The sequence below is a fragment of the Berghia stephanieae genome, chromosome 10 (genome assembly GCF_034508935.2).
Source record: "Berghia stephanieae isolate SIO BIC M18660-M18661 chromosome 10, UCSD_Bste_1.3, whole genome shotgun sequence".
In the NCBI taxonomy this organism is placed as follows: domain Eukaryota; kingdom Metazoa; phylum Mollusca; class Gastropoda; order Nudibranchia; family Aeolidiidae; genus Berghia; species Berghia stephanieae.
The window spans coordinates 1,271,777-1,285,611 of record NC_088369.1 but is presented as its reverse complement, the minus strand read 5'-3'; the positions used below and the strand labels follow the sequence as shown (position 1 = coordinate 1,285,611).

Below are 13,835 nucleotides of genomic sequence, written 5' to 3'. Positions count from 1 at the left end.
TTAGTGGAGATTGCGCTATATAAAAGCTCAATTATTTATTTTTTTTTTTTTTGTATTTGTGTGCGACAATTTAGTAAAGGCTAAAAATTTGTCACCAGGGTACTATTTTCTTTCCATTTCAGGAGAAGGGTTGTTGTATGCCAATGACCTGGCCATCTTTTACAGAGACATGGTTCAGCTGGAAACATCTCAAGCTGAGGAGACGGCCCAGAAAGCCTTTGAACAGATGACTGATGTGAGTGGATGAGTGGGGAAAAAAATAATAAATAGATAATAAATGGAAGTGTGTGAGTCTTAGAGAGTGGACAAAACAAAACAAATGGCATTTTCTCTTCTTCTTCTTCTTGTTCTTGGTTTCTTCTTGCTTCTTTTGTTTCTCTTCTTCTTCTTCTTTTCTTCTCTTCTTCTTTCTTCTTCTCTCTTTCTCTCTTCTTCTCTTCTTCTTCTTCTTCTTCTTCTTCTTCTTCTTTTCTTTCTTCTTCTTTCTTCTCTCTTCTTCTTCTTCTTCTTTCTTCTTCTTCTTCTTTCTTCTTCTTCTTCTTCTTTTCTTCTTCTTCTTCTTCTTCTTCTTCTTCTTCTTCTTCTTCTTCTTCTTTTTCTTCTTCTTCTTCTTCTTCTTCTTCTTCTTCTTCTTCTTTCTTCTTCTTCTTCTTTCTTCTTCTTCTTCTTTCTTCTTCTTCTTTCTTCTTCTTCTTCTTCTTCTTTTCTTCTTCTTCTTTCTTCTTCTTCTTCTTCTTCTTCTTCTTCTTTCTTCTTCTTCTTCTTTCTTCTTCTTCTCTTCTTCTTCTTTTCTTTCTTCTTCTTCTTCTTTCTTCTTTTCTTCTTCTTCTTCTTCTTCTTCTTCTTCTTCTTCTTCTTCTTCTTCTTCTTCTTCTTCTTCTTCTTCTTTTCTTCTTCTTCTTCTTCTTCTCTTCTTCTTCTTCTTCTTCTTCTTTTCTTCTTCTTCTTCTTCTTCTTCTTCTTCTTCTTCTTCTTCTTTCTTCTTCTTCTTCTTCTTCTTCTTCTTTCTTCTTCTTTTTTCTTCTTCTTCTTCTTCTTCTTCTTCTTCTTCTTCTTTCTTTTCTTCTTCTTCTCTTCTCTCTTCTTCTTCTTCTTCTCTTCTCTTTTCTTCTTCTTCTTCTTTCTTCTTCTTCTTCTCTCTTCTTCTTTCTCTTTTCCTTTTTTCTTCTTCTTCTTTCTTCTTCTTCTTTCTTCTTCTTCTTCTTCTTCTTCTTCTTCTTCTTCTTCTTCTTCTTTCTTCTTCCTTCTTCTTCTTCTTCTTCTTCTTCTTCTTCTTCTTCTTCTTCTTCTTTTCTTCTTCTTCTTCTTCTCTCTTCTTCTTCTTCTTCTTCTTCTTCTTCTTCTTCTTCTTTCTTCTTCTCTCTTCTTCTTCTTCTTCTTCTTCTTCTTCTTCTTCTTCTTCTTCTTCTTCTTCTTCTTCCTATTCTTTTCTTCTTCTTCCACTTCTTCTTCTAGTGGAGAACTCCAATTTTATGGAGGATCACTTCGCAGTTTGTAGGGTATACATTGTAAACTTGTACAAACCCTGCACATCATACTAATAATAATATGTAGATTAAAAATCATACAATTTCATATTTTAATCATCCACTGGCTGCTCCATTTCCTGATTGAACCTACGACGGTGATTTCCCATTATTTTTCTCATCTGGTTATTCCCATGACAGTTGTTTATAGCTATTTTTTTTTTTTTAAATGTGTCAACATTAATATTCATGCCATGATCGAATAATAATATTATTCATATATTCCAAGTTTTCGAATAAAAAAAGAAAAAGTTAATAATAAATTCATTTATAACAAACCTTCATTCAATCAATAGGTTATCTGAGTGTAAAAAAAAAGATTATTTATTTATTTATCCTTTATAAATCCAATCCAGGGTGGCCGTTACCCTTTGAATGCTGAGGGTTATGAACAGCTGTTTGCTAATTTTTTGATTGGTAGAACTCCCCATGGACCTGGGCGGTACATCTTTGGATGTTTTGAGCACGAGGTAAGTAGAGGGACAGAGGAAAAATGGATGGTGCTGTTACTGAATTGTTTTGGAAGAAGTTTGAAAAACTGCTTATCTCAAAACTGTTGTAGTTTATCTGCTATTATATGTCCCGTCCTACATGTTAAATGTTGCTGTTGACCAGGGACCCCTTGTAAAGCGCTTTGAGCACATTTAGTGGATATTGCGCTATATAAAGCTCAATTTATTATTATATATTATTATTTATTATATTATTATTATTATTATTAATATTATTATTATATTATATATTTTAGTAACAAATTAACTCTCTCCTTACCGGCCATGTTCAGGATTTCCCCCAAAGCATCGTATCCAACGAACACAAAAAAAAAATGTTTTTTCACTCCAACACAAGCAAAAGCATTAAGTTCTTACGATGCATTCAAATTTCTTTAGCAAAACAAACTCTACAACACAATGTTCCTTTTTTTCTATGAATTTTGTGATGAAATCTACAAAAGAAATCAGAATGAGAAAAATATTGTCTGTTTTGTAGCGAACGTGACAATTTTTCTATGGTTGGTGAGGAGAGGGTTTAAACGTACTGTAGTTTTGGCCCTTTTTATTTGTTTTTGTGCTGCTATGTGGTCTTGTGATATGACTCTCGTTTTCGGATCGGAAGGTCCTGGGTTCGAGCCTCACTCGGTGCATAGTTGAGTCCTTGGAAAAGGCTCTTTATTCACATTCTCTCACCATACTCAAGGTGTAAAATGAGTACCCAGCCGTTAACAGTGTTGTCTCTGTCGGAAAAATTGTAATAACGCCTAACAGGCGTCATGTCACATCCTGCATGTCACGTATTGTTGTTGGTCAGGAACCCTTTGTAAAGCACTTTGAGCACATTTAGTGGCTATTGCACTATATAAAAGCTGTAGTTTACCTGATGTATAATGATTTACAAATTGCTTCTTTTTTTTGTTGTTGTTGTTGATAGGTCTGTCCATTCCAGTTGATTCAGCCCATGCCTGACCCCGATGCCAAAGACACTGTCCAGCCAGTCAAGCGACCTTACAACCGACGCCCATCCAAACAGTTACTCACTTTCTAGAAGTCTTGAGTCATACTCATGGTCAAATATACATTTCTTGACAGTTGATATAACACTTCAGCCATTGCACACATTACTTACATGAGTTGTGATTCTTTACAGTGAGGGAGGGTATGAAACTCAGTCAAACCTGGTTTAAACTCACTGATTTCTGTTCAAATCCAAGTTGGATTTGTATGGTATTGTTTTGTTTTCTTTTGCCTTTTTTTGCATTTGTATATTTTTTGTGATGTTTTTCTTTTTTCTTTTAGCTAAATCCCGGTTTTTAATTTTTAACGAATCCCAGTCTTGTATTAACACATTGTGAATGAAACCATGACATTTCTAGCAATGAATTTTTACATTTCTAATTTTTTTTCAAAAAGAACTTAAGATTTGTGATAGTTTGGGATTAAGATTTGAAATAGTTGTATCATGCTTTATTTCTTGAATGTTTAGTATGATTATTTTAACACCGTTTTCCATTCTTTTTTATATAAAAGACAGACTCAAATTAACACTGCGTGTTACTGATGATAAACATTTGGCTGTTCAAAATGTTATTTTACATTCCTTATTAATATTTCCGTAATACCTACGACTACTTCTTGTGTAGTTTCTGACAGTTGTCATTTTATATTATATGGAGCAGGCACTTGTAAAAAAATATTTAAAATGAAGGTTTATTACAGAGTAGGATATGAAAATTAAATAATTAGATAAAAAAAATTAAAAATTAAAAAAAAAAATTTTTTTAATCTCTAATTCCGGGTTTTTGTATTTTTATAAACAATGAATATAACACCTTCAAAATACAAAACACAAAATGTTTCGGGCTAAAACTCTCCTTCAGCAAACAACAACAAAAAACCCCAATGAAAACATAAATTACATTACTTAAAAACCCGATTGATCTGGATGAAGAAGGGTTTTGAGCCCAAAATGTTCCGTGTTTGGTATTTTGTTCCGTTTTGAAGCTGTTGAATTCATTTTTGTTTATTGCTTTTTACAACCCACGGCTTAGTATCACTTGGACTTGTATTTTCATACCAGAAGATATATATCTAGTTTTATTTCTATACAGGAACGACGATGCATAAATGTTCATAAGCATCAACATGATAAGGATAATGATAAACAGCATCATATTGTACTCTGGACGATTATTGTATTTTACTTAATGAATATAAATCCTTTTATTTTATTATATTTTTTTTTTCTTTTGTGTTTGTCCACGAGTAAATGAAAGATATTGTATAATCCCGTTGAAAACTTTACCAAAATACAATTTTGCCTGGTGAGCTCAACAGTCTAAATAAAGATAGAGCCAAAGCACAGGGTTTATTCTATGATTAAGATCTAATAAGGGGGTCCTGTTAGCTCAGTTGGTAGAGCACTCGCTTCACAAGCAAAGAAGAGACCGAGATTGATCCAGAGTGCAGTCGAGATTCTTTTCTGTCCACCCAGTAGTGATTGGGTAGCTGGGTCTGTAAGATCTGACGGAAGTACTTTGCGATAGACTAGCGTCCTATCCAAAGGGTGGCAAGCAATTGCTATTGTCCGTTTCACGCTATAGAAACTGGGATAAACTCCGGCTCCATGGGCTCTGAAGAACTATTTAAGATCTAATACAATATATGAATAAAATGTTGCTTGTTATAAAATGTACAGAGTGATAGAAAGAGAGAGAGAGAGAGAGAAAGAAGGTGTGTGTGTTTTCTCTTTAAATACTACAATATATATAATATCTTTATATTTCATTGAATTCATTCACAATAAATGGCATCTATATATAGGGATTATGTTTAATTTTTGAAAGTTATTATTGTTTTAAAAATTACAAAAATTACAACATGGATTGCCGTTGTAATTTTTAAATAAAATAAATATGTGTGAATTCTAGCGAACTTCAAAAATTAACAAATATGATATTTGTAAAATGAGTTGTTTTTAGTGATACAGCTTACTGCTGCTGTTGTCATCTGGGTTTTTTGGGCATTAAGTTTAAGTTTCTGAACATTTCAAGGTTCATTTGTGAACTTGTTGTCGCAGTAGTAAGTACATCTAATGTGACAACATACGGTCATGTCTCTCCAATCAGAACGGGTGGTTGGATGGGAGCATCACCCTTGAATCGTATACCTATGATGTTCGCATGGGTGTACGATCCGATAGTGATGTCGTTTCTTCTTCTCTTTACTAGCCTATCCTGCTTCTTTGGTTTGTGATTGTATTTTGACAGGGGATATTTTTTTTCCTGTAAATCCTCTGCCTGTTTGTTCTTGGTTATTTATAATTTAGCTTATGATATCTTTAGGTTATGATTTTGATTGACATTTGTACTATTTTTGTTAGATTGCTTGTTTTTTTTGTTTCAGCGGTCTCTCATATAACCTCATTTGTGTTGGAAGAGACCTAAAGCAATAAACAAACAAACAAAAATCTCCAATCAGAACACCACTGTTCCCATTATTTTGTCCGAATTACAGAGACATCCGGATTAGTGAAATTAGTACCTAAAAAAGATAAGAAATATCCGTCCCTAGGCAACCTGTCCGGATAATGGAGTTCTGAATGAGAGAGACACAACCGTGTTTAAAACTAAGGCTTTTGCATTTGGACTGGGGGAAAAGCTACAACTATCGGATAAAATATAAGGAAACATTTTTTTTATATAAACCCACCAATTAGTTATTGGCTGAGGTTTTCTGATTGCAAAATAATGACATATAGGTTTTGTGTGGACCTGATACCCCCACCCATCCCAACACAATACCTGTCTCTTGATTCTCTTTTGGTCAGTGATCCACTAACCGTGCACAAGACAACGAAATTGAAACAACAGAAAATCTTTTTTAGATTTCATCGGTTTCATCATTCCTCAGTACCCTAATGTGTAAAAAAATTTTTTTATGTTATTTATTGTATTACAGCTTTTTACGATACAAATCCCCCCCTGTTTTCCAATAATCCCAGCCACCACTGACTCGTGTAGACCGAATACTTCCAAGTATGAAAGATTAACTCTCTCAACTCTAACACCAACCATTTTGATATTTGGTTGTAATACTTTTACTCCATCATTATTTACATTTTTCCCAAATTATTATGTACACATTTAAACTATTTTTAAAAAAATGTTTTTACATGATATTGGTAGTTGAATAAAACTATGTATACCTCCATACCAATATTATTTTGGGTTGAAAAACCGAGCACCGTCAATTGGGATAACTTTGCCTACAGGAGATAATTTGCCTCTTGAATTTTGGACCAATAAGAGATTGTTTAGTTTTGTGGCAATTATTTCCTATGATAAAAAAAAAAAAGTCATGTCTTTTCACGGGTTCAATAACTACAACAAAGCTGAGATGATTCAAAATGCTCCAAACTGACAAAGGCAATCCTCCCCTTTGAGGCAAAGTTATCTCAGTTGACGGTATATTTCTTTTTAATATTGAAAAGTACCACAAAAAACCCCTAGGGAGAGGGGATATCACGGGGGTAGATGGCTGGCAATGACGAGTGAGTTAAAAAAAAAAAACAACCCATAAAAAGCTCTTTACATTTCATATATTTTATTTACTCAAGATTTTAAAGTTTTGTTTGTGGGATTAAATTATTTTATCATCTTAGGTTAAAATTTTTAGACAGCATTTGATTTTACTATTACTATTGACTGGACAAAGGGTCCCGATAGTTCAGCTGGTAGAGCACTCACTACACATGCAAATGTACAGAGATTGATACTACATAAAGTTGAGAATTTTTTCCAAACCTCGCCTGTCCACCCATCAGTGATTGTGTAACTTGGTCTGTTAGATCTGGCAGAAAATACTTTGCGATAGACTAGCGTCCTTTCAACGGGGTAGCAAGCAATTGTTGTTGTCCGTTTCTTCTATAAAAACGGATAAACTCTCCGGCTTTCAGGGGTAGAATCCAGATTGTCTCATTTTCCAGGACAGAGATTTTTCTCATTGGCCACCCATGCATATGAAAGTCTCTACTACCTGGATAGTGATGCAAGGAATTGGCTGCAATGTGACGTTAAAAGGTCACAAGCACTGTACTGTAAAACTCCTTTAAAAAGTATATTAACTCAAAAAAAAAGGCGATGTTGGTGATAATTTCAATCTCCAGCTTGTTCATTTTGTTGTTTCCACGGAACATGTTGCGTTATGACACAAGACTTACTTTGAGCATTTTTCTATTGAAGGATGTCTACGCATAATTAGATATTTTTATTAACTTTGAATTTTCACCAATAAATAATGTTGAAGGGAACTAAGAAATGGTTGGTGTTTTATTTATTGATGAATATAAATTACACTGGTTTATTATCTGTTTTCTGAGTTGCTTTCTGTCTTTGTCTAGGAATGGCCGGATTCCCTGACTGGGAGGGAAACAGTCAAATGTATATAGTTTTGGGGAGATTATATTTTTTTCCGTGTAAATCATCTCTCTGTTTGTATTGTTATGTATTCTGTAAACATGTGAGTGTGTTCCTCTTGGTGGGATCCTGTACAGGTGTCTGGATGAGACTTGTAGGTCTGGGTGGGGATCCTGACCTCCCATAGCGGGCAGGGGGGTACATAGTGTGTCTTCTATCCCCTTATATCTGTTTTCCAACATGCTTTCCGTCTTTGTCTTGGAATGAGATTACTTGGTTTTGTCCTGGTCCTGGCCAGGTGCCCTGGCTGAGAGGGAAACAGTCGAATGTATAGTTAGTTTTGGGAGATGATATTTTTTTCCTTGTAAATCATCTCTCTGTTATGCACTGTATTATGCTTTCTTTATATTATATATGATTTGTAAAACATTTGAGTGTGTTCCTCTTAGCGGGGACATGTGCTTGTGTCTGGATGAGACTTTTATTGATCTCAAACTAAGTACTTTGATGGAGTGCTTTTGGAATCTACACCTGTTTCTTATTTGAACCAATTCCCCTTTGTCTTCCCTTTTCTTTGATGCTTTATTGTAATTCTAGAACTTTTTACTATCCCATTTTCTTCCTTTTTACTGGCGCTGATATGACCTTAATGTGTTGCAAGCGCCATAAAACCCTTAAAAACAAAACAAACAAACAGACTTGTAGGTCTGGGTGGGATCCTGACCTCCCATAGCGGGCAGGGGGGTCCATACTGTCTTCTATCCCCCTAAGTCTGTTTTCCAACTTGCTTTCTGTCTTTGTCTTGTAATGAGATTACTTGGTTTTGTCCTGGCTGGGAGGGAAACAGTCAAATGCATAGTTATTGTTTTGAGAGATATTTTTTTCCTTGTAAATCATCTCTGTTATTATATTTATTTTTAATGTATAATGTAAGCATCTGAGTGTATTCCTCCTTGTTGGATTTTGAGCTTGTGTCCAGATGAGACTTATAGGTGATCTCAAGCTAAGTACATTGGTGGTATGCTCTTGGATTCTACATCTGATCCCTATTTGTTCCCAGTTCCCCTTTGTCTTACGTTCTCTTGGCTGCTTTAAATGTAATTCTATAACTTTTTACAATCCCATTTTCTTCCTTTTTACTGGCGCTGATATAACCTTAATGTGTTGCAAGCGCCGTAAAATCCTTAAAAACAAAAAACAAAACAAGATTTGTAGGTGATCTCAAACTAAGTACATTGATGGTTTGCTCTTGGAATCTACATCTGATCCCTATTTGTTCCCAGTTCCCCTTTGTCTTACGTTCTCTTGGCTGCTTTAAATGTAATTCTATAACTTTTTACAATCCCATTTTCTTCCTTTTTACTGGCGCTGATATGACCTTAATGTGTTGCAAGCGCCGTAAATCCTTAAAAACAAAAACAAAACAAGATTTGTAGGTGATCTCAAACTAAGTACATTGATGGTTTGCTCTTGGAATCTACATCTGATCCCTATTTGTTCCCAGTTCCCCTTTGTCTTACGTTCTCTTGGCTGCTTTAAATGTAATTCTATAACTTTTTACAATCCCATTTTCTTCCTTTTTACTGGCGCTGATATAACCTAAATGTGTTGCAAGCGCCGAAAAATCCTTAAAAACAAAAACAAAACAAGATTTGTAGGTGATCTCAAACTAAGTACATTGATGGTATGCTCTTGGAATCTACATATATTCCCTATTTGAACCAATTCCCCTTTGTCTTACTTTTTCTTGGGTGCTTTGATTGTAAATCTAGAATTGTATTTTGACTATTCCATTTTCTTCTTTTTAGTGGCGCTGATATGACCTAAATGTGGTGCAAGCAGTGAATGGGTAGCTGAGACTGTTAGATTTGGCTGAAAGTACTTTGCAATATATTAGTGTCCTATCCAACGGATAGCAAGCAATTGCTATTGTCCATTTCACGCGATAGACAGGATGGATGATCTTCATTGACAACCTGCATATTATATACAATATATTTTTTAATGAGTTTTTGTATAGCACGATATCCACTCGAAGTTTCAAAGTGCTTTATATTTATACAAATACAAGAAAATGAGACTTCACTATGAAACTGGAAGATCAATTACACAAGGTATTATCCAGTCCTCCGGAAGAGTGGTTTTTCACTTCCAATGAGATTGGAACCAGTTTTTTTACATCACACTTGTGTTCCCTGTTGTATTGTTATGGCAGAAATTCGTTAAACAAATAAAGGAAAATTGTGTTCTGTACTGAAAATTACAAAGACTTTAAATATTGATCGTGGATGTAAAGTGGAGGTCCCAATAATTCACTTGGTAGAGCACTCGCTTCTCACGCAAGTGGACCGAGATCAATCCTGAGTGTAATCTTTTCTTTTCTGTCCACCCAGCAGTGAATGGGTAGCTGGGTCTGTGAGATCTGGCAGAAAGTACTATGCAATAAACTAGCATCCTATCCAAAAGGTAACAAGCAATTGCTATTGTCTGTGAAACCAGTATAAACTCTGTCTCCATGGGCCTCACCGCTCTGAAGGACTACTGTACTTTATGCATGTAATGTGAACTCCTTTGTTTTTGTTTGTTTTTAAAGTTTTTACAGCGCTTGTTTTTGTTTTTTGAGGGTTTTACGGCGCTTGCAACACATTAAGGTCATATCAGCGCCAGTAAAAAGGAAGAAATGGGATAGTAAAAAGTTATAGAATTCAATTAAAGCACCCAAGAAAAGGTAAGACAAAGGGGAATTTGTTCAAATAGGGAACAGATGTAGATTCCAAGAGCACACTATCAAAGTACTTAGTTTAAGATCACCTAAAAGTCTCATCCAGACACAAGCACAGGTCCCACTAAGAGGAATACACTCAAATGTTAACAAATCAAATATAACATGTAAATAAAACATAATACAGTACATAACAGAGAGATGATTTACAAGGAAAAAAATATCATCTCCCAAAGCAATAACTATACATTCGACTGTTTCCCTCTCAGCCAAGGACTCCGGCCAAGGTTAGGACAAAACCAAGCAATCTCATTCCAAGACAAAGACAGAAAGCATGTTGGAAAACAGATATAAGGGGATAGAAGACGCAGTATGTACCTCCCTGCCCGCTATGGGAGGTCAGGATCCCCACCCAGTTACAGCGCTTGCAACACATTTAGGTCATATCAGCGCCAGTAAAATGGGATAGTAAAAGGTTCTAGAATTGCAATCAAAGCACACAAGAGAAAGGAAGACAAAGGGGAACTGGGAACAAATTATAGGGATCAGACTGTCATCTGCATTTTTTGCCAAATTGGGACCTAAAATTTGCCAAAAAGACCAAACTTTGCCGCACTTTGGGTCCTTATTTGAAGATTTTTTGACGAAACGTTCCATAACTGAAGTTGGAAGTGTAAGCGACTCGATTTATTTGACTTGAGAACTGAAATGACTGTGAATAGCTTTGTTACAAAGATTTTAAAGGATCATTATCCGTAGAGAGTAGCTTCCCTTGGTTTCAGCCCAGGCAAAGCTGCAACATTTCTCAAGTTCCGCACTTTTTTTTCGTTATTCTGTTTTCGCTTCTTTTTTTTTTCTCAAAATTTGCCCACGCGATTTGCCAATTTTCACAAAATTTGCCACGATTTGCCAATTTTGGGAAATTTGCCAAAATTTGCGGATCGCCCTGATATTTGCGGCCGAAAATAATGCAGATGACAGATCAGATGTAGATTCCAAGAGGATACCACCAATGTACTTAGTTTGAGATCACCTATAAGTCTCATCTGGACACAAGCACGGTCCCCACTAAGAGGAGTGCACTGAAATGCTTAGATTATACATTCAAAATAACAAATATAATAATATTTAACAGAGAGATGATTTACAAGGGAAAAAATATCATCTCCCAAAACAATAACTATGCATTTGACTGTTTCCCTCCGACCAGGGCCAGGACAAAACCAAGTAATCTCATTCCAAGACAAAGACAGAAAGCATGTTGGAAATTGGAAAACAGATATAGGGGGATAGAAGACACGATAAGTACCTCCCTGCCCACTATGGGAGGTCAGGAACCCCACCCAGGTGGACTCCTTTCTCAAAATGCTTTTGAATATAATAATTACCATGTGCCCACTCCAAAATGAAGAGGGTCTCGAGTTGGTAGAGCAATCGCTTCACACGCAAAAGGACTGAGATCGATCTTGGGTGAAGTCAAGATTTTTTTCTGTCCACCCAGCAGTGATTGTGTAGCTAGATCTGTTAGATCTTTTGGTAGACTAATATCCTATCCAAAGGGTAGCAAGCAATTGTAATTGTCCATTTCATCCTATAGAAACCGGGATAAACCCAGGCTCCATGGGCCTAATGGCTCTGGAGTAGAAAAGAAGACAATGCTACAGAGATCGACGTACAATCTTGACTTGACTGTACAGCTCGCACCAAATAAGACAATCAATACATCGAAAAGTTCTTTATTCAGAGAAAGATACAAGACTAATACCAGTAAATAGACAATTTATGTGTGTTAATGTGCTCTCTCTCTCTCTCTCTCTCTCTCTCTCTCTCACCCACACACACTCATACAAAGCCACACATACATCAAATAAAGCCAATCATCCCATACTAATAACCAATGTACAACATCTATAAATAGAAACACAATATTGAAATGATGAATGTCAATGTCATATGATATAACACATTGGCATCATAATAATCATAATGATTGTATATTAAGAGGATAAAAACAAAACATCTCATTTCAAATTGTATATATGTGACCCATCATCTCCAAACGGTAATATGTCCAAATGAATCAGGGCCCCTAAAAGTAAAAGCAAATGTAGAAATGCCAACTTTCATTTTTTATTCACTTTTTCTTCCTTTTTTTTTTTTTTTTGGCAATGTAAGAAACAGACCTGCTTTACAAGTACGAAAAAGTCGTAGAAATTACGAAAGTTTGGCTACAATTTCACAACTTCATGATTATCTTTAAGTCTTTCATGATTCAAATGAAAATGAAAATGAAAATGAAAGGTGAGGCCAAATTGAGACGAAATGATTTTAAGGAATTTGAAGTGAGGATAAATTGTTGATTTTTAAATTTAAAGTTAACAATAGTGACTACATTTTTTATCTGCTAAAAATTACGAACTTTCACAATTTTCAAAAGGGCAGGCTGTAAGAAAATGCATTCAATCTACATCAAAACATTAAGAAAAAAAACCCCACAAGTTTCAAACTTGCAGCAATCATTTCAATATCCAATCCCTAGTCAGTCCACCAGCCCCCCCAAGTCCACCAGCCCCCCCAAGTCCACCAGCCCCCCCAAGTCCATCCCGACATAATTCCGCTGAGAGACAGTGGGTCGCATAATATAAAATATTTTTAAAAATTTATAGAGAAATCCAGGGGGGTAAAAACAAAAATAATCGAAATGCATTTAGATGATGCTAGTCTAGACATGAATGTGTAACAATGACAACACTATAGACTATTGTCAATAGGAGGAATCATTAAGGCAAAATGGATTGGTTTGTATTTCTTTTTTTTTTTTTTTTTAACTTTGCAGTAAAAGGATAAAACGGGTGACTTAGTTTAATATTCCAAAGATTTTCCATGAAAAAAAACCCAAAAACTTTCTATGAAAATATGAAAAACATTTTTTAAAAGAAAGAAAGAAAGAAAGAAAGAAAAAACTGATCATTTCAACAATACTGCCATACTTTGAAAAAAAAAAAGGAACATGTATTAAAATTCTGGACAGAAAACTCGTCCTTCAAATATCGAACCATTAAAATGACCCTCATCTTAGCAAAAACTCTCAACCCTAGGACTTCTTAAAATCCCAGCTTTGAGAGGGGTTTTTTTTCCAAGATGAGGGCCATTTTAATTGGTTGATATTTGAAAGATGAATTTTTTAACCAAAATTTTAATACATATTTGTTTTTTCAGAGCACGACATAACAATTTTCTCATGAGGACCAAAATATTAATAAAAATAGTTACCTGTTAGGACAGTTGTAAAAATATTAGACATAGATATCAATGACACTGTTGTCCAAACAAGGTGAAGGTCATCCTTATCACTTTGAGTAAAAATATCATGCCACGGGAACATCAATCAAATAAAATTATACGATTATGGTTATAAATATCTTCTTTTTTTTTAAATGATGAGATATCAAACCTGAGCCAGTTTTGAACATTAATGGTACCGTATTCATAACAATGAATGGGCAATCCAACTGATTTGTTCCATTTTCATCCATGCTGAACCCAAGGGGGTTAACTCTTAAAAAATAACATCTATAAAATATTGCTTAGAAGGCGATAAACCCCAATATTCATTTCTAATGAGAGATAAAAACAAAAAACAAAACACCAACGGCAACAATTTTTTTTTTAAAAT

At 34.9% G+C, this 13,835-nt stretch overlaps 1 protein-coding gene across 2 annotated transcripts in view; it reads left to right on the top strand.

Annotated features, from left to right (window-relative positions):
- The window catches only part of LOC144956038 (uncharacterized), a 28,426-nt gene extending 21,087 nt beyond the window's left edge, over window positions 1-7,339 (top strand). For both annotated transcript variants that reach the window (XM_078886332.1, XM_078886331.1), the window contains exons 6-9: window positions 123-235; window positions 1,883-1,996; window positions 2,955-5,153; window positions 5,501-7,339. In XM_078886332.1, coding sequence (XP_078742458.1) covers window positions 123-235; window positions 1,883-1,996; window positions 2,955-3,068 — 341 coding nt within the window. In that variant the 3' untranslated portion in view covers window positions 3,069-5,153; window positions 5,501-7,339. The remainder of the gene's footprint in view (window positions 1-122; window positions 236-1,882; window positions 1,997-2,954; window positions 5,154-5,500) is intronic.
- The last annotated feature ends 6,496 nt before the right edge of the window (window positions 7,340-13,835 follow it).